The sequence below is a fragment of the Hyperolius riggenbachi genome, chromosome 9 (assembly GCF_040937935.1).
Source record: "Hyperolius riggenbachi isolate aHypRig1 chromosome 9, aHypRig1.pri, whole genome shotgun sequence".
NCBI classification, from domain to species: Eukaryota; Metazoa; Chordata; class Amphibia; order Anura; family Hyperoliidae; genus Hyperolius; species Hyperolius riggenbachi.
This window is the reverse complement of record NC_090654.1, coordinates 78,809,454-78,836,015: the sequence shown is the minus strand read 5'-3', so window position 1 is coordinate 78,836,015 and position 26,562 is coordinate 78,809,454. Positions and strand designations below refer to the sequence as shown.

At 44.8% G+C, this 26,562-nt stretch overlaps 1 protein-coding gene across 5 annotated transcripts in view; it reads right to left on the bottom strand.

Moving 5' to 3' along the window:
• The window catches only part of LOC137532517 (protein SSUH2 homolog), a 72,258-nt gene that overhangs the window by 10,653 nt on the left and 35,043 nt on the right, over positions 1 to 26,562 (bottom strand). For 4 of the 5 annotated variants that reach the window (XM_068253106.1, XM_068253105.1, XM_068253107.1 and 1 more), the window contains 10 exons: positions 21,347 to 21,414; positions 20,065 to 20,268; positions 11,770 to 11,845; positions 9,178 to 9,307; positions 8,923 to 8,983; positions 7,750 to 7,874; positions 6,295 to 6,357; positions 6,126 to 6,205; positions 2,091 to 2,183; positions 594 to 699 (listed from right to left, as the gene is read on the bottom strand). In XM_068253106.1, coding sequence (XP_068109207.1) covers positions 594 to 699; positions 2,091 to 2,183; positions 6,126 to 6,205; positions 6,295 to 6,357; positions 7,750 to 7,874; positions 8,923 to 8,983; positions 9,178 to 9,307; positions 11,770 to 11,845; positions 20,065 to 20,268; positions 21,347 to 21,386 — 978 coding nt within the window. In that variant the 5' untranslated portion in view covers positions 21,387 to 21,414. The remainder of the gene's footprint in view (positions 1 to 593; positions 700 to 2,090; positions 2,184 to 6,125; positions 6,206 to 6,294; positions 6,358 to 7,749; positions 7,875 to 8,922; positions 8,984 to 9,177; positions 9,308 to 11,769; positions 11,846 to 20,064; positions 20,269 to 21,346; positions 21,415 to 26,562) is intronic. The other variant, XM_068253104.1, reaches the window with a different exon arrangement.

The following is a 26,562-nucleotide window of genomic DNA, read 5'->3' as shown; positions in this document are numbered from 1 at the left end:
TAGACATTGTGATAGGGACATCATTTAAATGGTGTAATAACCGGTACAAATGGGCAAATTACGTGGATTTTAATTACAGTAGCATGCATTATTTAAAAATTATTATGGCCCAAAACTGAAAAATAAGGATTTTTTCCATTTTTTTCCATTAAAAAACATTTAGAATAAAATAATTCTTGGCATAATGTTCCACCCAAAGTAAGCCTAACTAGTGATAAAAAAACACATTTAACACATTTCATTCTGATAAGTAGAGATAAAGTTATTGGCAAATGAATGGAAGGTGAGCTGAAAGGTGAAAATTGCTTGGATGCTGAAGGGGTAAAACCCCTGAGTTGTGAAGTGGTTTTAATGCATTCTACTCCCACTTCCTGAGATGTAAGTAATAATGTCCAGTCTTCACACTGTGACGGAAGTAGAAAATGCCAAGTGGTGTTTAACAGGGCCCCATAACATCCATTATTGCTATAAATATGCCTCTTAAAACACTTAGGACACTTTCAAAAGAGTGCCGCTTTCTCCCATGACTGATACTAGCAGAGGATTCTGGGATATTGTGCATTACCAGCTTGGGGCATCTCAGAAATTCTTACCCTTAGCTGTTCATCGGTGAAAACCTTCTCCCCATTCACTTTGTTGAACAGCTCCGTGGGAAAGTCAGAATTGTGATCCATAACATGCTCATAAATGTTGTTTTTCCTGGAATGGAGTACAAATGAGCATTTCCTTGATAAGATGCATAACCATTATTGATGCTTTACAGTAACCCACTAAATGTCCATTATCTGCTCCTGTTCGGTAGAGATATTGAGATAAGCTACTTGATGGATACAAGAGCTGAATTTAAAAGTAAAAAACACAGGAGAAGGCATGTACAAGTAGCAGTCCCAATACCCACCGCTTTTCCTGGTTGTTCTCCCCCCCACCTCTCGCAAATAGCCTCTGCAGCCACTTCCCTGTCGGCCAATACTGCGCAGGCTTCTGCCCGGGTTTGCGCATCCTTGATCACATGCCCGTGGCTGGGAGTGCTCTGCGCATGATATAGTTGTGATGTCATGCGCAGAGCGTTCACACCTGCAGGTGTGCGATCAAGGACGCGCACAGCCAGGCCAGCGTCTGCGCAGCATTGCCCGACCCGGCCAACCAGGAAGTGGCTGCGGAGGGTATTTGCCAGAGGTAGGAGGGGAACATAGGAGAATGGGAGAGGTGGGCATGGGGACTACTGCTTATACTTGCCTGCTCCCCCCATTTTCACTTTTTAATTCAGCTCTGGTATCTGGACATTTTACAATCACTGCTGAGCTCAAGAATCTGTTACTATAATCACATCATCCCCAATCTGTATCTCTCCGAAATATACAATGCTGTCACCATGGAACAGTGATGTATGTACTCTCCCCCCTGCAGCTGTTATGTATGCAGCACTCTCACCCCGCAATAGTGGCATATGTACTCTCTCACCATGCAACAACCAAGTACTCTCTCTCTCTCTCTCTCTCTCTCTCTCTCTCTCTCTCTCTCTCTCTCTCTCTCAAGACAACAGTGTTGTGTGTACTCCCTCACCACAAGGCAGCGATGTGTGTACTTCCTCAGCACACGGCAGCGATGTGTGTACTCCTCACTACATGCCAGTGATGCATGTACTCCTTTACCACATGCCAGCAATGCGTGTACTCCACCACAAAGCAGTGATTCATGTACGCCCTCACCACATGGCAGCTACATGTGTACTTCCCTTCCATATGCCAGTGATGTGTGTTCTCCCTCATCACATGGGAGTGATGCATGCACTTCCTCACAACACAGCAGCAAAGCGTGTATTCCTTCCCCATATGCTAGTGATGCATGTACTCCCTTTTTACATGGGAGTGATGCATGCACTCCCTCACCACGCAGCAGTGACCCATATACTCTCTCACCACACAGCAGCAATGTATGTACCTGTTTAAAATTAAATAAAATGTCAGCTTCTGTATACCTCTTGCTTCAGGTTCCACTTAATTATGTATTGTCTCACCATGTGTACTCCCGCCCTACAACAGTGATGAATGTACTCTCACCATGCAACAATTATGTGTGCACTTTCTTACCATATGACGGTTAGCTGTATGTAGTGCAGGATCTGTCCACGTCCCAAGCATCCTGTACACTTCTCATACATTAAACCATGACAGACCGAGCAGCTGTTGATGACAAAGAAAGAAAACTACTAAGAATCAGGCCATAGATAGCATGAGACAGAGAAATAAGTACAAAACACTCACTGAGTACTTGGGGGCATTGAAACAATAACTTGTTCCAACAGAAAAAGCCCCTCTACGTAATTAAAATGTAACTTATTGGTTTACATATAAAATCTTGATAGGCGCAAATTAAAACATAAATACATATAAGAAACTTGTGTCCACACGCAACCAGCAATGGTCTATATTGGGACACTTCAAGAGGAACTCTTTTGAAAATAACGTAATAAAAATAGTGCTTCATTTTTACAATAATTATGTATAAATGATTTAGTCAGCGTTTGCCCATTGTAAAATCTTTCCTATCCCCGATTTACATTTTGACATTTATCAGATGGTGACATTTTTACTACTGGCAGGTGATGTCAGTGGAAAGATGCTGCTTGCTTTATTAGCAGTTGGAAACAGCTGTTATTTCCCACAATGCAACAAGGCTCCCACAGAGTGATGTCAGGACATTGGTCCTGACATCACACTGTGGGAGGGGTTTCCCCACCATCAGCCATGCAGAGCCCCCTGATGATCAGTTTGTGAAAAGGAAAAAAAGATTTCTTATGGGAAAGGGGGTATCAGCTGCTGAATGGGATGAGGTTAAATTCTTGGTTACGGTTTCTAAAGGTTTAAAAGAGGAAGGAAGGATATAGATATAGTTTCTCATTCCTAGGCTGAGAGGATGTCAGGAGCTGGCTCTCTAGTCATATGACTCAGCCCAGCCAGCTACTTAGCGTACGCCACAATATACTGTGTTGCCTCAAAAAGCCACCCCTCCTCTGCCCTATTTTGCCTCTCAGCTTCCTCTAAGCCTGGGAAAGACAAACTATATCCTCAAAGTACCGCGGGAACTGAGGGGGTATCGCCATATTGCTGTGCACAGCCTGGAGGGTAAGAAACGTTATCTCTCACTTCAGCCGCGCCTCTCCCCTTGCTCTTCCCTGACAGGCCGTGTGCTGCTCTGCACAGGACAGGCAGCAGAGCAGTACAATTTGACGGAACACGGCCAAGCCGCGAGTCAAAGAGCTGTCGCACAGCACAATTTGACGGAATGTGGTTTTGTATGGTGTGGACAGTTTCTTATATAGAATTTAGGTTGTTGTTTGCCCACTATTATAATTTTATATGTAAACCAATAAAAGCTACATTTTAAGTGTGTTCAGGTGCTTTCCCTGTTGGAACAAGTAACACTGGCAGAAGTGTCAGGTTCCTGTCACAAAAAGTTATTGTGCTCTTGCATTAACACAAATGGTTGAAATACAGCGCAGAGTAAATCTTGTAAAAATTCACAGAACTGATGGTTCACCACATCCATCTGATATCTTATGATCTATAGAATGAATATTCTTTACACCAACTTTTCAGGCAAACTCACTCAAGCAGTCCACAGAGCAATAATTATGCATAAAGTACAGCAAGTCATAGCAGCCAGTAAAATGTAATCCAAGACTGATACTGATGTTAAATTGAAGTAAAATACAGTAAGCATGCTCAGGCTTGGGCCACACCTTGGCCAAATGGATCCCAAATGGCAGACAGCGCAAGATCCGCTTCGGTGGTCTAGTCTGGAGCAGATCTGTTTCCACCATAGGCTTCTATGGGAAATGCATCTGCTTATGCAGAAAATTCATGCAGGTATTTAAAACCTCATTGGATCCACATGATCCATTGCAGTCATACATGTGTAGATAGAGCCTATTGATTAACATGGGATCCGTTTACGGTCACGAACGAACCATGAAAAAAAAACGCAATCAAAATCAGTTTTCTGCACGGATATTGATTCACATTACAATTCAGATTGCATGTGTAGGGGCAAAAGCCTGGGGTCTGCCCTATTCAAGTTGGAGGCAAGCGTCTATTCTGGGATGACAATGTTTTTCTTTAATTACCTGGAAAAAAAAAGGATATTCTTGCATCAGGCACCTCACGCAGAAAGCACGCTTTCAGCATTTCAGTGTAGTAGACATAGTAGAGCCACTAGGACCAGATAATAAACAGCCGTATTGTAGGATTTGTTTTTTCAGAGATACCGTACTTGTGAGCTGTATGGAAAGTTTATCATTGGAATTCTAACGTCCTGCCCCATTATTCAACTTCACAGGAATGGAATGTCACACAATACTCATGTCTGGTATACATGTGATCCATATTCTTTGGGGGATTGTGGGTTTGCTATTATTATGTGTGTGCAATGAACGTGGGCTGAGATATGGAAAGGTCATATTTGGAATTTAATTTCCCCCAAATGTATAGGGGCCAATTAATCTCAAGGGCATGGGCTGTAGCCCGAGTTCCTCCCTCCGAGCAGATTTCTATAAAATGAAACAGCAATTTCAGCAATAGTTATTTTTTTACTACCTGACTGAAGCCAGCGAGAGAAACACGAGGCTGGTTTCCCTGCTGTTTTCCTTCTGAAACAAGGGAACATTGAATTTCCACACAAAGGACACATTTCTTCCAAAACTTTAAGTATTCATTTTCTTTGTTTCGACCTTTTATTTTACCTGTGGCCATCTCCATAATTGTAACTTTTAATAATCTTCGGCATTGATTATATTGCATTTATAATAAAAGACTTAAGGTAATTTTTCAGCTACATACCTGGTTTTAGCACCACAGAAAGAATCCTAGCCTTTCTGAAGATTCGCTACCTGAAGTATTGCACTGTTTCAGTAAAAATAGATTGTTAACCCTTTCTTCTTAGCTCAGAACAGCTAGTGGGTTTGCTTTTCCCTGATAAAAGGGGCGGTGGCAGCCTTGCACGTTAACTAGAGTATATCAAAGTGTTTGTGTTGCTCACACGCTCCCTCCTGGCATGTCTGTTTGCCCAATTCAAGCAGTTTCAGTGCATCCACGATATTGCATTGTCTGTGGGTTGAAACAGATTGGGAGGCATTGAGCAGTCCGGCCACTAAGGCCGTAGCACTCTACTGATAGGATTCCCCAAATTCTACCAAGAAGAGTTTCAGTGTCAGAGAAGTGTAATCAAAGTAAGGAAACAGTTAAGGATTAACACTATTAAATGCACATATAGTGGTGTTCTTTACCAGCATAGCAAAAATAAAAGGCTAATAAGATGAATGTAGAAGGGTGCTTAGTGGACCCCTCTGGTCCAGGGGCTCTGGTGTGGTCGCAACCTCTGTATGCCCTATTGATACACCACTGTACGCTTGCCCTGAATGATCAACTATTTTATCTCTACTCCTGAATTAGTCATATGGGGAAATGTGGAGAAAGAGGGTTATGCGACTCTCACTCCTAGTTAAATGGTGGCAAAATACTAACAACTTAGGCTGGATGCACACTTACGGTGCGGGAAAAGCCGCATTTTTATGCATAGGAGTTTGTATTGCATTTTCTATGCATTTGTTTCCACACATGCGGTTTTTGCGCGCATTTTAATGCGTTTGCGGTTCACACATGCGTTTTACATGCATTTTTCTATTGCGTTTTATGCAAATCACCAGGAAGACAATAGGAATCGGAAATACATCAGAAAACGTTTCTTTAAAAAACCTGTATAAAAACGCATGAAAAAAATGCATACAAAACTCTACATTGTGTCACCATTTACTTTCATTATGTGCGTTTTTGATGCATTTTTGAAAAATATGCAACAAAATCAGAGTTTTTAAAAACACATTATATAAAAATGCGTACAAAACGTATATCCAGTTTTTATATGCGGTTTTTGATGCGGCCTATTGACTAACATTGCATGCATAAATGCTGCGTTTTCCGTAACGCTAGCGTTTCTGCTACGTGTGTTCCCAGCCTAAAACTTTGAAACAGGTCCATCAGTTTCCACTCACTGATGAACAGTCACTCTTGGAAAACAAACATTTAAATAACCCCATTAGTGCTTTGCTTGTAAACTTCAGGGCCCACCTTCGCGATCCAAGGGCTCCGCATCGGTTGCAGGGGTCGTTCATACGGCGTCCAGTCCCGCTGCACACCCAGCATCTTTCCTGTGTAAAAAATAAGACAGATTATTCCATAGTATTAACTAAACTGATCTCTCGTAGCTGTCACATGACTTACATTTTCAGTCACTTACCCTGCCTGCTCCATGACATTGCTTGCACAACGTTCTGCAGATCCCCAAACACTTTGGGCATGGCTTACAAAAGAAATAAAAGCAGGAATTAGTTAATGACATAATTGCAGCTAATGCTGGGTATACACGGTGCGTTTGATAATTTCCGACAGGTCCGATGACCCCGCTCGATCCCCGCGGGCGGACAATAGCGGGGAGTCGAGCATAAGATAAGGAAGCGCCCGCGGGGACGAGCGGGAATCAATCCGGACGGCGGCGGCGACACGGCGGGAGTCGATCCGGCGGCTAATCGAGCTGCCTAGTCGTACAGTGTATCCCCAGCATAAAAGGGTTAGATCCTAGCATCAGCCTCTTGGCCGCAATAGCAGCATAGGGGGCGATATACAGGCTGGGAACGTGAACAATCACTCGCGTTCCAATGCCTGTTGGCCGGTGACGGCCAAACCGGAAGTGTTCGCCGGCAGGTCCTGGACCATCGGAGCGGGGCTGCGAGGGCACCGATCGGCTGCAGGGGGCTGAGGGAAGCCCCAGGTGAGTTAATCATTGCTTTCACTTGATTTTAGGTTCACTTTAAGTTTTTTTACAACAGCAAGCTATGTTCACCACCTAAAGCACCCATTATATTAGTTCTACACAGGGTACCACTATTAACAGCATCCCCCACTGCAGACAAGCACCCCTCCTTCACCTAATGATGCACGCAATTTAACAGCAAGTGGTTGCTTTTCCGGAATAATTTCATAGAGGGCTCTAGCAAGATGGCATTTATCTCTTTCTCCTTGGGACTGAGTTTTTTGCAATCCAGAGGTTTCATCTTTGGGGTGTCAAACTTATCCCAGATTCCCTTCAGATTTGTGCGTGTCACTGTGGAGGAGATACTGAAATACTCCAGGATTTATACCAGTGTAAATGGATTAGTGGTCTTGGATAATGTGTTTATAGGTAATAAAAATCATGTGTATATTGTGGTGGGGACTTAACCACTTGCCGACCATCTAACGCAGGATGGCTCGGTTGTTCCTCCGCAATTCCACATGGTGTCATCTTGCAAGGAGGAAGATTTGACAGGAGCTTCACTCGCACGGGCGCGAGCTCCCGTCACTAAACACAGCAGGACCCAGCAATTAGGTCTTTTTTCATCAATAAAAAAAAAAATGTAATAAAATTAGCAGCAGAAAGTTATATTTGCAAGAAGAAAAGGAGGTACATTTAATTTGAGTGCCAAGTTGTATGACCGAGCAATAAACAGTTAAAGTTGTGAAGTGGCAAATAAAAAAATAAATTAAAAAAAGTCACTAGGGGGGTATAAACCTCTGGTCCGACTCCTCAAGAGGCTAAAGCACCTCTGGGGCAGAGACTGGTATTTGTGGTTCAATGCTCGATGTAATAAGTGTCAGAGTACACATTAGAATTCTACAAATCAACATAGAATGACATTCCCAACACAATAATTACCTTGACAGAAGACGTGTGTGGAACGGGCATGACCAATTTGTCATCAATGAACATGGCCGGTACAGGAATGGGGATGTGCCAGGGCATAGGAGGGGGTCCATACCCTGTAGAGTCCACTGTCTCACCTGCCAGGACAAGACCTTTTCAGAGATAGCTCACATTTCCAGACATAGAAAGGCATGGTTCAAGACTTGCAATGGTGTGTGCACTACAATGTATGTGACTGCTCTTCATTTACTGACAGTGAGGTAAAGCAGGTCATCATAATTCCAGTATAATTCCATAATTTCCAGCATTATAGTGCTTTTCTCCTGTCAGACTCAAAGTGGTTGCAAGCAGCCACTAGAGAGCACTCAGTAGGCAGGAGCTATGTTAGGGAGTCTCGCCCAAGAACTCCTTACTAAATAGGTGCTGGCTTAATGAATAAGAAGCGCTGAAATTAGAATCCAGGGGCCATATGCAATTCACTTTTTCACCTGAGTTTTCTCCTAGGTGATATTTTTGAATTTGTCAATACAATGCATTTTAAGCCATCAGCAAGCAAGAAAATACTAAAATGATTTTGATAGCACTTTTTCAATTACTTTTTGTAACTTTTTTAGTTGAAAAATACTGGAAAGTTATTTTAAATAGAAGATGAAAAATAATCTCGTAGGAGAAAACTCAGGTGAAAAAGTGAATTGTATATGGCCCCAGGGCCCATATGCAATTCACTTTTTCTCCTTAGTTTTCTCCAAGTTGATATTTTTAAACTTGGCAATAAAATGCCTTTTATGCCACCAGAAGGCAAGAAAATACTCAACATAATTTTGATAGTACTTTTTCACCCACTTTTTGGTACTTTAGTTGAAAAGTGCTGGAAAGTTATTTTAAATTGAAGATGAAAAATTATCTCCTAGGAGAAAACTCAGGTGAAAAAGTGAAAAAGTGAATTGCATATGGGCCCAGGTCTCCTATGTCACATTACACTATCCAACCGCTGCCGGAGCGAGCAAGAAAGGAAAAAAAAAAAAAAAAAAAAAAAAAAAAAAAAAAAGGATCTTCTCATAAATGTCCCACATTGTCAGTGTGAAGGATTGGTAAGAAGAAGAGGGAACAGAGAGAGACAAATGTAATAAGGAGAAAAAAGTGTAGAAAGAACATCTTCAGAAATACATAACAACACACACTGACCATTATAAGGCTTGGACACCCATTTGCATGACCGGGACTCTGCGAAGGTCTCCAGGCGATACTACAAATAAATCATAAGATGAGCAGTTACACAACACCCCCAGTAAAATATTCACTGCCCTCACAGCTATTGCGTTTAAAGGTCAAGCTAATGCTGTGGTTAAATTTTGGTACTTGAGTTCCAGCACTTGGGTTCAGCAAGACCAGCAGAAACTATGATAGGCAACAACACATTGGGCCTAGCAGAGTACTCACTCTATACGTGTTGTAAGGCTGCAGTTCATGGAAGTCCATCTCTACTGCAGGGGCAGTGCGATAGCAGCATTTATTCTTGGCATAATCCAGAAGAGCTTTCCGAGCTGTGTCCTCTGATATAAATGGAATTCTGCAAAGAGAATCACACACGATAGCCACTCAGGCACAAAGTGGACCAAGAACCAATTCACAGACAAGGCAACATAAGCAAGTATCTAGGGCCCCACCATTACCTGATCAAATACGCAGGTGAAAAGCAGGATGAGCCAATACTGCTACCTTGCCCTTTTTTGCATTAATCCACATCTGAGTGTGCCGATCACCAGATGACAAACCAAAGCTAAAACAAAGTCAGCCAAATCAACAGTGGTGGTGCAGAGGAGGCACCACAAAAAATATATGTAAAAAGTAGAAGAAAAAAAAAACAAAAAAACACACATTTAGAATGTGATTGAGGCTTACCTAATGAGGATAAAGCAGTTAGGAATAAAGATTGTGTTGTACACTTAAAAGACAATTACCTATATGCAATTAACTTTTTCTACTGAGTTTTCTCCTGGGCAATTTTTAATCTTTTCTTTAAAATAACTTTTCAGCACTCTGCAATTAAAAAAGGTACCACAAAGTAGGTGACAAAGTACTATCAAAATTATTTTGCATATTTTCTGGCTGTCTGGTGGTCTTTGAGGGTATTTTATTGACAAGGTGTGAAGCTTGGAGTGTGAACAGGTGCCTTAAAGAGAATCTGTATTGTTAATCGCACAAAAGTAAACATACCAGTGCGTTAGGGGACATCTCCTATTACCCTCTGACACAATTTAGCCGCTCCTCGCCGCATTAAAAGTGGATAAAAACAGTTTTTAAAAGTTTGTTTATAAACAAACAAAATGGCCACCAAAACAGGAAGTAGGTTGATGTACAGTGTGTCCACACATAGAAAATACATTCATACACAAGCAGGCTGTATACAAAAGCTGTTTGCAGGAAGAAACGAGCAGCCTGAAACTTCAGTGCATGAGAACAGGGGGAAAGAAACACACAAATGATCAAGAGATCATTTGTGTGTTTCTTTCCCCCTGTTCTCATGCACTGAAGTTTCAGGCTGCTCGTTTCTTCCTGCAAACAGCTTTGCCTTTGTCTGTAATTCCTCAGTATGTGAAAGCCCAGCCAGCTCAGAGGACGATTTATCCAGCTTGTAAAAGATAAGAGAGAAGAGAGAAGCTGCTCTAATCCTAAATAACACACAGGCAGTGTGCATAGAGGGGCCTGGAAGGGGGAGTTCATAGCAGAACCACAACACTGAAGAACTTGGCAGCCTTCCAGACACAGGCCGGCAAGTCTGACAGGGGAAAGATACATTGATTTATTACAGAGACAGTGATAGTATAAAGTGCTGCAGTAAGCCAGAACACATTAGAATAGCTTTTTGAACTTGTAGGATGATAAAAAACAGGATGCAATTTTTGTTACGGAGTCTCTTTAAGTGTGCAACAAAAACCCCCTTGCACTTAAGATTCTCCTCCCACTTTTGAGGTTCGCCTACAGCCAAGGGACTAGTTTCTGGAGAGATACCACGATGCTACATGAAGACAGGTTTTCTACCCAGTTTTAAAAAATTTTTCATTTTGTACTTCTCTCCCGTTACTTATAACCATTACACTATAATGGTAATATTGTTTCTCTTTGTGCGTTTTTGTCTTCATAGAAGCACGACTCCTGAGTCCTGAACCCTTCCTTCGAATGGTCCTGCTGCTCAAATTGCTAAATCAGTTTACCAGGGAGTCTACCACTCTACACCTGAATCCACCAAAAGGTGTGTAATAGCCAGAGGCCAACAAAAGGAATGACAGGGCCTTTACAATATTTGCAAATTTATTGTAGTGCCATAACCACAAATAAAACAGCGTTTCGGCACTTGAGATAGGCCCACAGGCCAAAACATTGTGTTATTTGTGGTTATGGTACTATAATACATTTGCAACTATTGCAAAAATCTAGGTAGAGACCCAGTCATTCCTTTTGTTGAACCCTTCCCTTGCCTCAATCTGCACGTACATCAGTAATGTTAAGAGAACCAGACAATTCCTGCAAAAAATATAGGAGTACATGTTTCCTGTCCCCCAGGACCACCAGGGTTTTCATTAAAGCAATGGACATCCCTTGGACAATCCTCCCAGTAGGGTGTAGACTGAAGGCCTTAACTCCTTTCCATACTAGCCAAAGCAAAAGTAACATTCTGATAAGCTATACTAGATTGCCATCACCTTTAACTGTCAAACTGTACCTCTGTTACCTTCTAGATCTTAAAACCAGTCTAAAGTTAGTTTCTCTCCTGAAAGTAACCTTAGACTGTTGTAGGGACAATAGATTAGAAGCCTGGCTGTAGAAAAAAAAATTGTGTTATAAAATTATTCAATGCCCTCAGTATTGCATAAACGTGCAAAATAAAATGCATCCACTAAATGGTTTGAGATTTGTCATCCCTGAACAGCTGCTGTAATATAGCAGTGTGTGTGTCAAATAAAAACAAATTATATGCTCAAAACACTGATTATTAGCTGGTGCTGAGAAAATAATTGCAAAATTGCTTACGTCCAGTTGGTTTCAGCCGGCATTGGCACATCACCAGAAATTGGTCCCAGGTTTGGTGGAGGAGAGACTTTACCACCTACCAGAGAAGAGAACAGATCAATTAAATGTGCCATTAATAATCACATGCATCTCCTTCATAACGGTTAGAGCTGGATCTTCAAACAAGAAAACCAACCTGTGGGAGTGAGGGCATATAACAGTTTATTGCTGTATTCATAAAAAAGGTTAAAAGAAAATTAAAATTAAGTTTAGGAGAAGCTCAAAGGCAACCATATTTACTCCCGTTCAAGACAAAAACCCCAGTTTCCTGGCCCCATATTCCATCCATTTCAGGCTTCCTTCAAAACAGAAAGGGGCAGAGTAATGTAAATAAACGTAACTGAAAGACCACTTTACTTACGGTAAAGTCTTTTCCAGTAGTCATGAGGACAGCACCCCTGGATAAGACTTGTCTCCCTCCCCACTGTGGACAGGAAACTGTTAAAAGAATTTGCATAAGCAATAGGCAGCCACATATAAGATACTACACCTGCCACAGTACCTCAGTTAATAAAAAGATGACACGGACATTTAATGATGCTTACACAAACTTATTTCTCTTTCCTACCCAAATAAGGGCGGATTGCAGGGGTGCTGTCCTCATGACTACTGGAAAAGACTTTACCGTAAGTAAAGTGGTCTTTCCCAGAACGTCATTTCGGACAGCACCCCAGGATGAGACGATATACAAGAGTTAAAACCTTAGGGTGGGACCACAGCTTGCAAAACTTTCCTTCTGAAGGATAAACCTGCAGAGGCAGATACATTAAGGCAATAGTGCTTTCCGTCCGGGACAGGAAACTAAACTGGAGGTACTGTGGCAGGTGTAGTATCTTATATGTGGCTGCCTATTGCTTATGCAAATTCTTTTAACAGTTTCCTGTCCACAGTGGGGAGGGAGACAAGTCTCATCCAGGGGTGCTGTCCGAAATGGCGTTCTGGGAAAAGTAGCCAGTAGGGTAGCACATTGACATTTCAAGTGGTACAATTTATGGATGTACCAGTACTTAAAGAGAAACCGTGACCAAAAATTGAACTTTATCCAAATCAGTAGCTGATACCCCTTTGCCATGAGAAATTTTTCTTTTTGAAAAACGGATTATCAGGGGGCTCTGTATGGCTGATAGTGTGGTGAAACCCCTCCTACAGTGGGATGTCAGAACCATGGTCCTGACAGTTTCCTGTCTGTGAACCTCTTGCATTGTGTGAAATAACAGCTGTTTACAGCTGGGTCCAACTGCCAAAAAAAAAAAAAGCAAGCAGCATCTCCTTCCACTGACATCACCTGCCAGCGGTAAAAATGCCACCATGTTATGTCAGAATGAAAAATAAGGGAGAGGAAAGATTTTAAAATGGGAAAACACTAAATGACTAAATCATTTATAAATAAATTATTGTAAAAAATTAAGCAATTTTTTACTATTTTCATTGGAGTTCCTCTTTAACCGTGGGTTAACAAACAAAACAAAAAAAAGGCATACTTACCAGAAGAGGAAAGCCTCTGAATCATTTAGAGGCTTCCCACACTGGCCTCTGGTCCCTAGTTGTTGAGTGCGGACATCCTGAAGTACTCTGACAAGGGTTTGCCGTAAAGAAGATCGGAGCCTCACTCCTCTTCAAGCACAAGCATGGCCGTACTGCGCCTGCATGCATGAGTGACTCCATGCCACTGTGCGGGTAAGGCGGTGCAGGATGGACCATGGCCTGGAACTTTTGGAGGGTCCTGGCTAACAGCGGCAGTGATGAGGAGGACAGGGGAAGCCTCTATTGTATCCAGAGCCTTCCTTCTTGGCAAGTATGCCTTTTATTTACCTGAGTTTCACCTCGGGGTTGATTTAAAGCGGTATTGTCACCATAAAAAAAAAATCAAATTTCAACAGCAACTGGTCTGAGTGTATTAAGTGATAAAGATGCTAATCCTGCATTCAAAACTTTTTCTGCTGTTATGGTTTGGAGTTATCACATACCTTAGGAGCACTGGCCCTTTAATAGCCATTGCCATTTAGTTGCATGCTGGGGGTGGGGGGGTGGGGGGAAGGAAATCTTTTTATCTATAATATACTCCTCCTCTTACCTTTATTTCCCTGCCTAGCTGAAACATGATCTACTGCTCACTATTTTTTTTTTTACAAGCAAGGCTGAGGTGACTCAGTGATTGGAGGAGAAAGGAAAAAACATTTAAGGGAAGAAATTACATCAGTATTTACTGTGGGCAAAAGACATGGTTCCCACCAGGAACAGAATTCTTTTCATTTACTAAATGAAACTCACTGAAGTCAGAACGTGGACAGTACATGTGTTACGTAAGAAGATCAGTGTGTGTGGTGTGTGTGTTCGTTCTTTTTCCCTGGCATAGTAGGGTTATCCTCCTGCTTTAAGTGAAGTGCACCTGAAGTGAGGTACATGAAAAATATCTTAAGCTGGAGTTATACTTTAAAATATACTCAACGTTTAATCTAAATTTGCCTTTTTAAAACTAAAAGTAGTTGCAAATTTTTGAGCCTCATGTGAGCAAAAAAGGAACACCAATGATTGCATCACTTCTGCTCAGTGAGTGAATATGCAAATCATTCCTTTATGTCCCTGAAATGCTAAGCACACGTCTAGAACAGCTGGTTTACAGTGTGTTTACGGCACAGGTGTCAAATGCCAGTCCTTGAGGGCCATGCCAGTGTTTAGGATGGACTGAGAAAGAGAAATGTGTTCTACCTGATGAACCATACCTTTCCTGATAAAGTCTCATCAATTAGTTTGATCTGTTCCAAAAATCTGTGAGGACCTCGGCTCTCAAGGACTTGAGTTCGACACCTGTGGTGTACAGCCTATTAATTTTACAGAGCCATACTATTTCACTCATAGGGCATGATTTCTGGAAAGATCATAAAGGCCTGAGCCTTGGGCGGCTGCGGGCCAAGGGGCAACTAGACATGAGAAAGGAGTTACTACATATGAAAGAGGAGGGTGAAAATGGGGAACAACGCGTGAAAATGGAAACTGGTGCTCAAGGGAGCTGTTCATGAAAGAGAGGTGCTGCTGTACATGGAGGATACGCATGGAAGAGGGGGCTACACATGGAGTAGGTGGGGCACTGTGGTACAAGAAAGTGGTGTTACAACATACTTGTCCTAAGGGCTGATTCACACTTGTAGTAAAAACGTATCCGTGGCTCAGTTTTTAAGCCAGGATCAAAACCGGAACCACGGACACCAATGTTAAAAATAGCAGTCACCTTCACAAAAAAAAAAAAAATAAATAAAATAAACCCACCACGGATCTGCTGCATTTTCATGGACCCCGGATACACTGAGGGGTAGTGAAAAGCAATAACAAAATGGACTCCCCTCTACACAGGCATAACTTGACACAGAAATTGATCCGTTTTCTGTGTCCCAGGGGAGGGGGGCACCAGGGAGGAAAGGGAGGCAGCGGCGGGGAGAAGGGGGGTCACCCCCTCACCTGGGTCCCCCCTTACCCGCTCCCCCTCCAGCTAGTTTCATCATTAAAATATTAAACTGTATAGCCAAGCGACGAGCAGGGAACTTACTTCCCGTCACTTCCTGCAATGCCGCCCTCTGTTGTTCAGTGGACGGCAATGACGTTTCGCCACTTGGCTATACAGTTACATTCATGATTTTATGCTGAAACTAACTGGAGGGGGAGCGGGGACCCAGGTGAGCATGGCGGCCCACCACGGGCTGGGGCCGTTTCCACGGACTGGAAACGTAGCTGCAAAAAAGGCCATTTCTCTCAAAACAAAGAGAAAAAAAAATGGTTTACAAAAATGGATCCTTTTGAAGTGTGGACCATAAAGGAGAACTGTAGTGAGAGGTATATGGTGGCTGCCATATTGATTTCCTTTTAAGCAATACTAGTTGCCTGGCAGCCCTGCTGAAATATTTGGCCGAAGTAGTGGCTGAATCAAACCAGAATCAAGCATGCAGCTAATCTTGTCAGATCAGTCAAAATTGTCAGTAAAACCTGATCTGCTGCATGCTTGGTCAGGGTCTATGGCTGATAGTATTAGAGGCAGAGGATCAGCAGGATAGCCAGGAAACTCGTATAGCTTAACCACTTGAGGACCCACCCTTTACCCCCCCTTAAGGACCAGCGTTAAATTATGTGATCTGTGCTGGGTGGGCTCTACAGCCCCCAGCACAGATCAAACACCAGGCAGAGAGATCAGACCACCCCCCTTGTGGGATGATGTGCTGGGGGGGTCCGATCTCTCCTGCCTCCATGTGGCTGGCGGGGGGGGGGGGGCACCTCAAAGCCCCCCTCCGCGGCGAAATTCCGCTTCCCCCTCTCCTACCTGGCCCCCTGGTGATCGGGGCTGCACAGGACGCTATCCGTCCTGTGCAGCATGTGACAGGACGTCCCGTCACATGGCGGCGATCCCCAGCCGCTGATTGGCCGGGGATCGCCGATCTGCCTTACGGCGCTGCTGCGCAGCAGCGCCGTACAATGTAAACAAAGCGGATTATTTCCGCTTGGGTTTACATTTAGCCTGCGAGCCGCGATCGGCGGCCCGCAGGCTATTCACGTAGCCCCCCGCCGTGAATTGACAGGAAGCAGCCGCTCGCGTGAGCGGCTGCTTCCTGATTAATTAGCCTGCAGCCGGCGACGCAGAACTGCGTCACTGGTCCTTCAGCTGCCACTTTGCCGACGCGCGGTATGAGTGCGCGGTCGGCAAGTGGTTAAATGGAAAATAAATATGGCAGCCTCCATACACCTCTCTCTACAGTTCTCCTTTAAGGGCACAAAAAGTATAAATCCGGCCTTGCTAATTTATCTTCTAGACAGCAACTGCTTCTGGCTGGATTAGCCTTAAAGGGAAGGTTCAGGGAGGGAGACAAAAAAATAAAAATCCATATCCACTTACCTGGGGCTTCCTCCAGCTCCGGAGGCTCCCAGTCGTCTCCGGTGGCTGACTTGACCTGGCCATGCCCGGCTGCCAGGTCGGGCTCTTCTGCACTCCAATCTGCGCCTCACGGGGGCGCGCTGACGTCATCTGACATCCTCCAGGCTGTACTGCGCAGGCGCAGTAGTTCTGCGCCTGCGCAGTACAGCCCGGAGGACGTCCGATGACGTCAGCGCGCCCACGTGGAACGCAGAAGAGCCCGTCGGAGCGCAGAAGAGCCCGACCTGGCCAGGTCTGGTCGGCCACCGGAGAGGCGGCGAGGGCACCTCCTGCCTTCCACGGGCTGGAGGAAGCCCCAGGTAAGTGGATATGGATTTTTATTTTTTTGTCTCCCTCCCTGAACCTTCCCTTTAAGCAATGCAAGGCATGGCCCAATATGGCTCTATGAATAAAAACTTGGAAAATTAGAGATTTAAAGCAAATGTTTTTAACCTCCTTGCCGGTAACCCCGAGCTGAGCTTGGGGTAAGCCGCCACGGAGGATATCTCAGTCGCTGGTGGGGCAATTTCCATTCCGTAAAGTGCTGTACGCGCAGCTAGCACTTTGCTAGCCGTGCGTACAGTTTGATTGGCGCCACTGCGCGGCAATCGGCCACACGCAGCGGTGGAAGAGGCCCCCATGCCAGAGCCCTGCGCAGCCCAGACCAACGACAGGAGAAGCCAAACAGGAGATCGCATTCTATACGCAATCTCCTGTTTGCTGCTGTTGCCAGCGGCGATCGGACTAGAGGGACACTTGCGCCCTCTAGTGGCGTTTCATGTAGCTATCACTCAGGTAGCTACATGAAACAAAAACAAACAAAAAAAAAAAAAAACACTGTACAAAAAAAGTGCAATGCAGCCTCCTTGGCGAAAAAAATGAACCACCAAGGAGGTTACACACAGGATATCTGAGAAACCATTCTCAATACTAATTCAGGACAAAAAAAAAATTAGAGTAATGGTTTCTGCACAAAACCTCAACACAACCGAAAGGTCTCTCTGTTATCGGTGTTCAGTTCCACAGATTTTCCTGTTCATGATGAAACATTTCCTTTAACGAAATTACAGGCTGATACTATCATTCTTGTGCTCACTAGCAATCACATGATCACAAAACGGAATACATTCTGTACCCGGGACTTTACTGTCACATGTCACAACCACACAGCATCTGGGGGAAAGATGGATTATGCTTTAGGCTGCATTTCCACTTGTGCGGTGCGGAATCGCCAGGAAATCACAGCAGACGAAATTGCATGCGGGTGCGATTTTGCATGCGTTTTTTCCCGCGATTTCGCATAGGGTAGTAGGTGGGCGATTTTAACCATGTCACTGCCTGTGTAAATTAACATCACCTCCTATGCGAAATCGATTCGCTTAGCGGTATGCGGGGAGCGAATTCTGACGACTGTGCCGTGCAGATTTTCCCCGCACACAAAAACGCTCCGCACAAGTGGAAACAGGCCCATCCACTTGTATTGGCTGTGCGAATCCGCATGCGGACAACGCATGCGGATTCGCTATAGTGGAAATGAGCCCTGAACCTCAAGATCAGGCACACTTTTAAAATGCATTTAATAGATAATTGTTGTGCATGAAATGTCTATAAAAAAAAGTTTTGTAAAAATACTGCAGTCGTGCAAGAAAATATGAAAATTTGTGCTCCACCATAAATCACCAGGAAAGTCCAACTGTATGCTTCTTTGCCTCATGATAGGAATGCTGAAGGAAGCATGGCATCAGCTGATAGAGAGACACCAGGAAAGTACATCACATAGGGAAGAGTTATGGACCTTGTTCCAAATGACGTCTACATACACAAACACAGTTACTAGTAAGTCAAAGCGGAGCTTTTCTCCAACCATCATATGAGACAAACTGGGGGTTGTGGGGAAGTCCGTTACATCCAGGGATCCTTCCTGCTGGGACATACGGCTAGGACCGCTGTCTTACTACACAGGGCAGTAGCTCTTGAGTTGCCATATTGGCCTTCATTGTATATTGCAAGTTGGCTGGGGTGGTTGGAGGTTTGACACTCCGCATATATGTGGCAGTAATGAGTGCGTTGCAGCATTACACTAAGAGGCGTGTCAGCTAGACACACATCCCGTGAAGAAGGTTGAAAGTGGATTCCTTCAGGGCTCGTTTCCACTATTGCGGTGCAGAATCGCCTGGATTCCACCGCTGTTGAAATTCCATGAATTAGCATGCGGATGCGAATTTTTGCGCGTTTTTTGCCTCGAATTCGCATGCGAATTCGCATGCGAATTCGCATAGGTAAGGGTATATGCGAAATTAACCATGTCACTGCCTTTTTCAATTACATTGGTACCTATGCGAATTCGCATGAAAATTCGCATACCATAGCCGCATGCGAATTTTCTATTAAATACATTAGCGGCGATTCGCATGCATTCCACTCGCAGGCGAATTCGTTGGCTCTTTTGTGCGTTTTTTTACCGCTGAAAAAAACGCACCTCAACAACGCTACAGTGGAAACAGGCCCATCCACTTGCATTACATGTGCGAATCTGCATGCGTTGGACGCATGCAGATTCGCGATAGTGGAAACGAGCCCTCAGTGAATGTCGTACTTTAGTGGATAATCCTGTAAACTGGGCCTGAGGTTATTAAAATACCAGTATTTGGTTTAAGTGCAGTGCACTCCTTAACCCTTTAGCAGCCAATTTATTTAGAGGCTTGCAAGTGCTCCAGGCCAATTTATTTTAGCACTTTTTTCTTAATGTTACATTTCCCTGCTTCTAATTAGTACTGCTGTAATGTGTATTTATTGCCACTTGTCACCAGGGGGCAGTGTTTGGCAATAACAGGACTTCTGCTTTCAGTTTCTATATTTTCTGCTAGTAGAGAGAGATCAAAGCATTCCAAGAATTCTGCCGATGGAGGTCTCAAACGAGATAACGCTACTGAAGCTGCTAATGGGTTAAAGGAACAGTCTCAGGCCATCAGGTCAGATGATTTGACTGCTTAGCTTTGATTTTAATGGTGGTGGTTTATAAGCTGGTTTCTATAGCATCATTTTGTCTACTTTAGGCAAAAAATATCTGTTATATGGGTAAGCTCGGTAAGCTCTGAGCTCCCTTATAGTCTTAATTTCTCTATTTTTTTTTTTTTTTTTGTGGGGGGGCTATAATTGCTGAGCCAAAATGCCAAGTAGTTGGTAAACTATAATTAGGGATGGTCAATGAGATGATAACAAATCAGAGTTGAGGCATTTTTAGGTTCATTTGATGTAAATGGAGCTTGGGGAAAAAAAAAAAAAAAAAAAAAAAAAAAAACAACCAATCAAATGCTTGTACTAACAAATAAGTCATGTGACAACAGACATACTCTTACCATCATCACCAGTGCCCATGTTCTCATATCCAGGAAAGTCAGCCCACTCAGGGGGAGGAGCTGTGGGACCCTCAGGGCCAATGGCATGAGCTGCCGCTGTGACAGCTGGAGGATAGGGAGTCATAGCTGGATTCATAGCAGCGGATGGCATATTGCCTCCCACAAAGTCACTGGAGTCAGCGAGTAGAGGGGCCCGATCCAAGTCTGTCCAAAGAAACACACAGATGTAGTCAGAAAGAAATAGGCTGGATTCACAGTGTGTTGCATATTGCATGCGTTATAATGCATGTGAACTGCAATGGACATGCACGCATTAAACCATACATGTTAGTGCAAAGGTTGCATGCAGCAAGTTAGAAAAACGCTATCTGGTACAGCACAGTAATTTGAACAGGCCCATAGATTGTGTAGGCAGCGAGTTGACACACAGCATTATTTCCACAACAGATGCAGTGTGAAAAGACGCATAGCCTTTAGAAGAAATGTGAACAGCTAAGAAGAGTATATATGTATACATGTAAACCATGAACTTCGTAGACCTACCCCACCCAGGGTACACACACACACACACCTTTACGGACCTCTCCCCCCCCCATAAAACGATTGCCACAAATGGCAAATGATTACCACACAGTAATGAATAAACTTTATATACACAAATGAAAAACCATCATATCAGAGACTTCTGGAGGGGAATGGACAGGCAAAGGCACTGCTGCAAATACTGGCAAATGGACAAACAGACAAACCAAATCCATTCTCATCCACCAGGAAATCCCCCAGGGACAGGTCTTTGCTCCAGTCAGGTCTGAGGTGTCAATACAAAAATCATCCAACTCCTCAGTTTATGAAACCACCAACTCCAAGTAGCCAAAAATTGCTTCGACTCCAACTCTTTAGTCTTATAGTTACCAGGGCTGTAGCGTTGGTATAAAATCATCTGACTTCTCAGTTTAGGAAACCACGGACTCCAGGTACGCAAGACTCCTCAACGCCACAGCCCTGGTTCCAGTATTTGTTTCTTACTGTGCGGGTGCCAATTCCATTGAACAATGAGGCCCGGCTTCCCCTCTCCCTTCCCCGTGAACTACCCAGCAGGCACCAGGGAGAGGAGGCTTGACTTCACTGCTGTACAGAATTTGCAATCACACAATTATAAACGCGTGTTGCAATGACAACCTGTGCCCAGGATGGCTTCTTGCCAGTTGACAATTAATATTCAATACATTCCTAGCACCTGTTCTTGCATTACTGAGTCCGCAGTAAATATTAGCCAGCATACCTGGATGGGTGAGGTAGTTGGGCTGGAATGGCTGTCCCATCGTCCCGTAGTTTGATGGATTTCCTGTTCTACGAGGAAAAAGTAAGAATGTTAGTAAGAACAGTCAGTGGTGGTTGCATCCTCTTAATTCCAAGGATGTCCAAGTAAGAACTGTATAGAATTGAATTAGGTAACTACAAAGCTGCCGTGAAGCGTTTCATTCCATCTATCCTAATGGATGCTAACATTTTATAGCATAAAGTACATCAAAGCAAGCTGGGCAACTGTATCCTTGTTCCGCTTTCTTATTTATTGTGTCCTGATGCCAAACATATACATGCATGCAAACAATCTTGATACATCAAACCTGGTGCAGGTATCAGCGCTGAGGTGTGCCAGGGTGTGGGTGACCAGGGTGAGGGGACTGCACTACGCCGTACCGGCTGCACGTTCCTTTGCTTTTGTGTATATGTTGCTATAGAAGACGCAGAGGTGAAGTTTAAAAGGACCTATGCAGGCTTGCTTTTCTCTCTGTCCTCCTTCAAGAAATAGCACTGAGTGCCGAGTGGTGTGTGTTGCTACAGTGTACTACTAACATTTTATAGCACTTTCCTCCTGTCAGGCTCAGGCCTGGAACCCGCTACAAAAACGCTATCGCTAATCGCAATCGCTAGAGTTTTGTATGAGCAGTTTGTAAGCGATTTCATGAGCTTTTTAGGGAGCGTTTTTTAAAAAGTGTATCAATTTGCCAGCGGTTGTGTAGCAATTAGCGTTTTAAAGTCCGATTGGTTCTTTACATTAATTTTGTTTCAGTGTGCAGTAACTCTAAAATGCTAGCAAAATCGCTCCGTGCAGGTTTTGATGAGCGATTACGCCAGCGATGATATCCTTTACATTGAAGCGCAAATGCCAACAAAATGCTACATGTCCTGCGCAAACCATTAACAGTAGCTGAGTGTTTTGGGAAACCGCTAGAGTTTTCAAGCGCTCCCTAAATGCTCACAAACACGCCCTTGTGGGTTCCAGCCCTCAAAGCGCTTGGGAGCTACAGCCACTGAGGCTACTTGCACACCAAGACGTTGCGTTAGGTGCTATGTTAAAGGGATACTGTAGGGGGGTCAGGGGAAAATGAGCTGAACTTACCCGGGGCTTCTAATGGTCCCCCGCAGCCAGTCACCTATGCTCCGGCCCCGCCTCCAGTTCACTTCTGTAATTTCTGACTTTAAAGTCTGAAAACCACTGTGCCTGCGTTGCCGTGTCCTCGATCCTGCTGATGTCACCAGGAGTGTACTGCGCAGACACAGACCATACTGGACCTGCGCTGTGCGCTCTTGATGACATCAGTGGGATCGAGGACACGGCAACGCAGGCGCATTGGTTTTCTGACTTTAAAGTCAGAAATTACAGAAGTGAACCGGAGGCGGGGCCAGAGCATCGGTGAGCGGCTGCGCAGGCACAGGATGTCTGCGGGGGACCATTAGAAGCCCCGGGTAAGTTCAGCTCATTTTCCCCCGACCCCCCTACAGTATCCCTTTAAGGTCGCATAACGTGCACCTAACGCAAGGCCTGGTGCTCTTCGATGTGGACGTCAGAGTGAGCCGCGTTGTGCAGCTCACTCTGGCGTCCGTGATGCGTACTCTTGGACGTATGCGGCATCACGTGGTCCCGCCGGCCAATCGCCGCACAGAGCGGCCGCACCAGGAAGTAAACACTGCACGTCACAACGTGCAGTGAATGTTAGCCATGTGCCTGGCCGCTCTCTGCTCCTCCCCAACAAGACTGAGCATGTGCAAACAGTCTAACGCGGCTTAAGCCGCTGTAACGCCGTAGCATGCTGCACTTTCGAAAGAACGTGCAGCGTTACATGTAACGCAACGTACGCTGTGTGAACAGCCCACTTGTGTTACATTGCTGTGCGTTGGGCGAGCGTTACAGGCTGCACTAACGTGCGCCTGTAACGTCTTAGTGTATAAGCAGCCTAAAGGCACGCTAAGTAGGCCACCCTGGAGCCTGAGGGTGTCTTTCCCAAGAACTCATTGCCGAATAGGTAACTGACTGCAGCCAGGATTCGAACCCTGGTCTCCTGTGTCAAAGGTGGCGTCTTTATCCATCCACTCCTACTAATCTCATACTTTCAGTGTCCTAGGGCAGTGTTTCTCAACATTTTATTGGTATGTACACCTTTTTAAACCCTGTACTCACCAAGTACCCCCTAGCATAGTAAACATTATCACAAGTACCCCTTGACAAATATATATTTATTCCTAGTACATGATAATTGGTTCTAAACAATTTCTAAGCATTTACTATTGCTTTTAATCAGCTAAAACACTCATTTGGTGTTGTTTAAATAAGCTTTATCACTTTCTAAAACCTTAAAATTGTTATTCTTGGTTAAGTAACTCAAGCCAGAGTACCCCTTGGAACCATTAGAAGTACCCCCTGGGGTACGCGTACCACACGTTGAGAACCTAGGTCCTAGGGTACCTCGAGATATTCAACATTAGTCATTCCAGCTCCAAAGCCTTGGACTAATTGTACTGTAGGTCTAAACATTTTATGTTTGCATTCGGTGATTTCTTATCTTTAGCATGCAGCAGCTTTGCTATGAAGCACAAATTATTACTGTTTTCTAAGGCAATCTTATTTTTATAAAAATGCAATAAATGTACTGCAGGAATCTTTGCCTGCACTTATAAAGTATTACATTAGTTGTCTGGAAATATGACATTTTGCATGGTATGAAAATGCATGCAAATTTTAAAAAGTGTGTGAGTCCTTCCTTACCCCTTCGTCCCCTTTCCTCTTTAGAAGTGAAGTTTAATTTACTAAAAATGGCACCACATAAAAAAGGAAACAGCAGCAGTCTTTGTTAATTCCCAATCATAGGCTTATTTGCAGACTCAGGCCTCGGACACACTAGCCAACAAAACACTGACACAAAGCGCCAGCTACTGCGTTAGCGCTTTGCAATTTCTAGTGTGCCTCTGGCGTGAGACTGGATCACCCAGGTCCAGGCAAGCAGGGGCACAACTAGAAATTACTGGGCCCCCTGCAAAACTTTGGATCGGGCTCCCTTCCCTTGCTTTCTGCACAGGATAGAGAACCAATGTTTTTCAATTGGCCACTGCACACTTGAATGCGTTCTCACCATGCAGATAAAAATAGACAGCAGTGAAGCACTGCATGCATTTTATCTATCAATTATATTAGCTTCTGTTATAAAACTATAAAAGCTTCTATTATACGCATGTTTTCACACATACAGACACATGTGGTGTGCAGAAAACGCACACAGATAAATCGACAAATGAGTGTGCTCCCAGCCTCCGCTTATTACACTCACTCTGGCCTAGTGCACACCAAAAACCGCTAGCAGATCCGCAAAATGCTAGCAGATTTTGAAACGCTTTTTCTTATTTTTCTGCAGCGTTTCACCTAGCGTTTTGCGGTTTTGTGTAGCGGTTTTGGTGTAGTAGATTTCATGTATTGTTACAGTAAAGCTGTTACTAACAGCTACTGTAACAAAAACGCCTGGAAAACCGCTCTGAACTGCCGTTTTTCAGAGCGGTTTGCGGTTTTCCTATACTTAACATTGAGGCAGAAACGCATCCGCAATCCAAAATCTGCAGCAGCCCGGGAGTATGCGTTTCTGCAAAACGCCTCCCGCTCTGGTGTGCACCAGCCCATTGAAATACATTACCCTAGCGGATCCGCACCTGCAAGCAGATCGCAAACCGCAGCGAAAACGCTCCGGTGTGCACTAGGCCTCTGTCCATCTCTGATGGAGCAGAACTGCCTCTGCAGACTTCTCCAGCATAACTACAGTACACAGCACATGGGGAGGGGAAGACAAGAACCTGCTGCACACTGAATAGGGATTGTCTACAAATATTTGTATGATTCTTTACCAGTGGCTGAGCAGATGCAGTCATTAGAACAATTGTGCAGAGAGCAGAAAGCTTTATCTCTGTGCCCTTAACCTCCTTGGCGGTAATCCCGAGCTGAGCTCGGGGTATGCCGCCGGAGGTCGCCGCTCAGGCCCTGCTGGGCCGATTTCAATTCCGTAAAAAGCAGCACACGCAGCCGGCACTTTGCCAGCCGCGTGTGCTGCCCGATCGCCGCCGCTCCGCGGCGATGCGCCGCGTGCAGCGGCGAAAGAGGGTCCCCCCAGCCGCCCGAGCCCAGTGCAGCCGGAACAAACAGTTCCGGCCGGCGCTAGGGGCTGGATCGGGCGGCTCTGACGTCAGGACGTCGACTGACGTCCATGACGTCACTCCGCTCGTCGCCATGGCGACGAGGAAAGCGAAACAAGATAGGCCGCTCATTGCGGCCTATCTTGTTACTTTCGATTGCCGGAGGCGATCGAAAGTACGCTTCCGGAGCGCCCTCTAGTGGGCTTTCATGCAGCCAACTTTCAGTTGGCTGCATGAAATATTTTTTTTTTTATTCAAAAAAAACCCTCCCGCAGCCTCCCTGGCAAAATAATTAAACCGCCAGGGAGGTTAATGGTCAGTTTCTCAGGACAGGGAAAATAAACGTTTCCCCCGCATGGGGCCCCCTGCAGCTTCTGGGCCCTCCTGCGGCTGCATCCCTTGCTGGGTCTATTATTACGCCCCTGCACACAAATGATCCTGTGAACTGGGAATGTGTGAGCTAAAGAGCTGCACATGCCCAGTGCAAATTGCCCAGCCAGGCCGGCTTAACATCACCGCCAGCCAAGCTGGCACAGCATCACCGTCAGTCAGGCCAGACCAGTATCACCACCAGCCAGGCAGACCAGCATAACCGCCAGCCGAGTACAGCGCACAGGCCAGCCAGCCAAAAACAAGACAGAAGCCAGGTGAGGGGCAAAATGATAGATAGATAGATACACTACGTGCCTCAACCTTCAAGCAAGAAGTAGCGCCCTGCCCCCGGTCCTATACTTGCCACCAAGCTGAAGGGGGTAGCGGGCAGGAAGGCGGGTCCCCCATCTGCGCTCCCTCTCTAGCTTAAGTTCAGCAGCAGCCGCCGCTATTAGTAAGAGGCAGCGGGCGAGGATGACTCACCTCTTCCGCGTTACAGCTTACAATACAGTGGGCGGCATTGCAGGAAGTGACGATAGTGGAACGCACAAGAGGTGAGTCATCCCCGCCCGCTGCCTCTTACTAATAGCGGCAGCTGCTGCTGAACTTAAGCTACAGGGGGAGCACAGATGGGGGACCCAGGTGACGGGGGGGGCCCTCCCCTCTGTG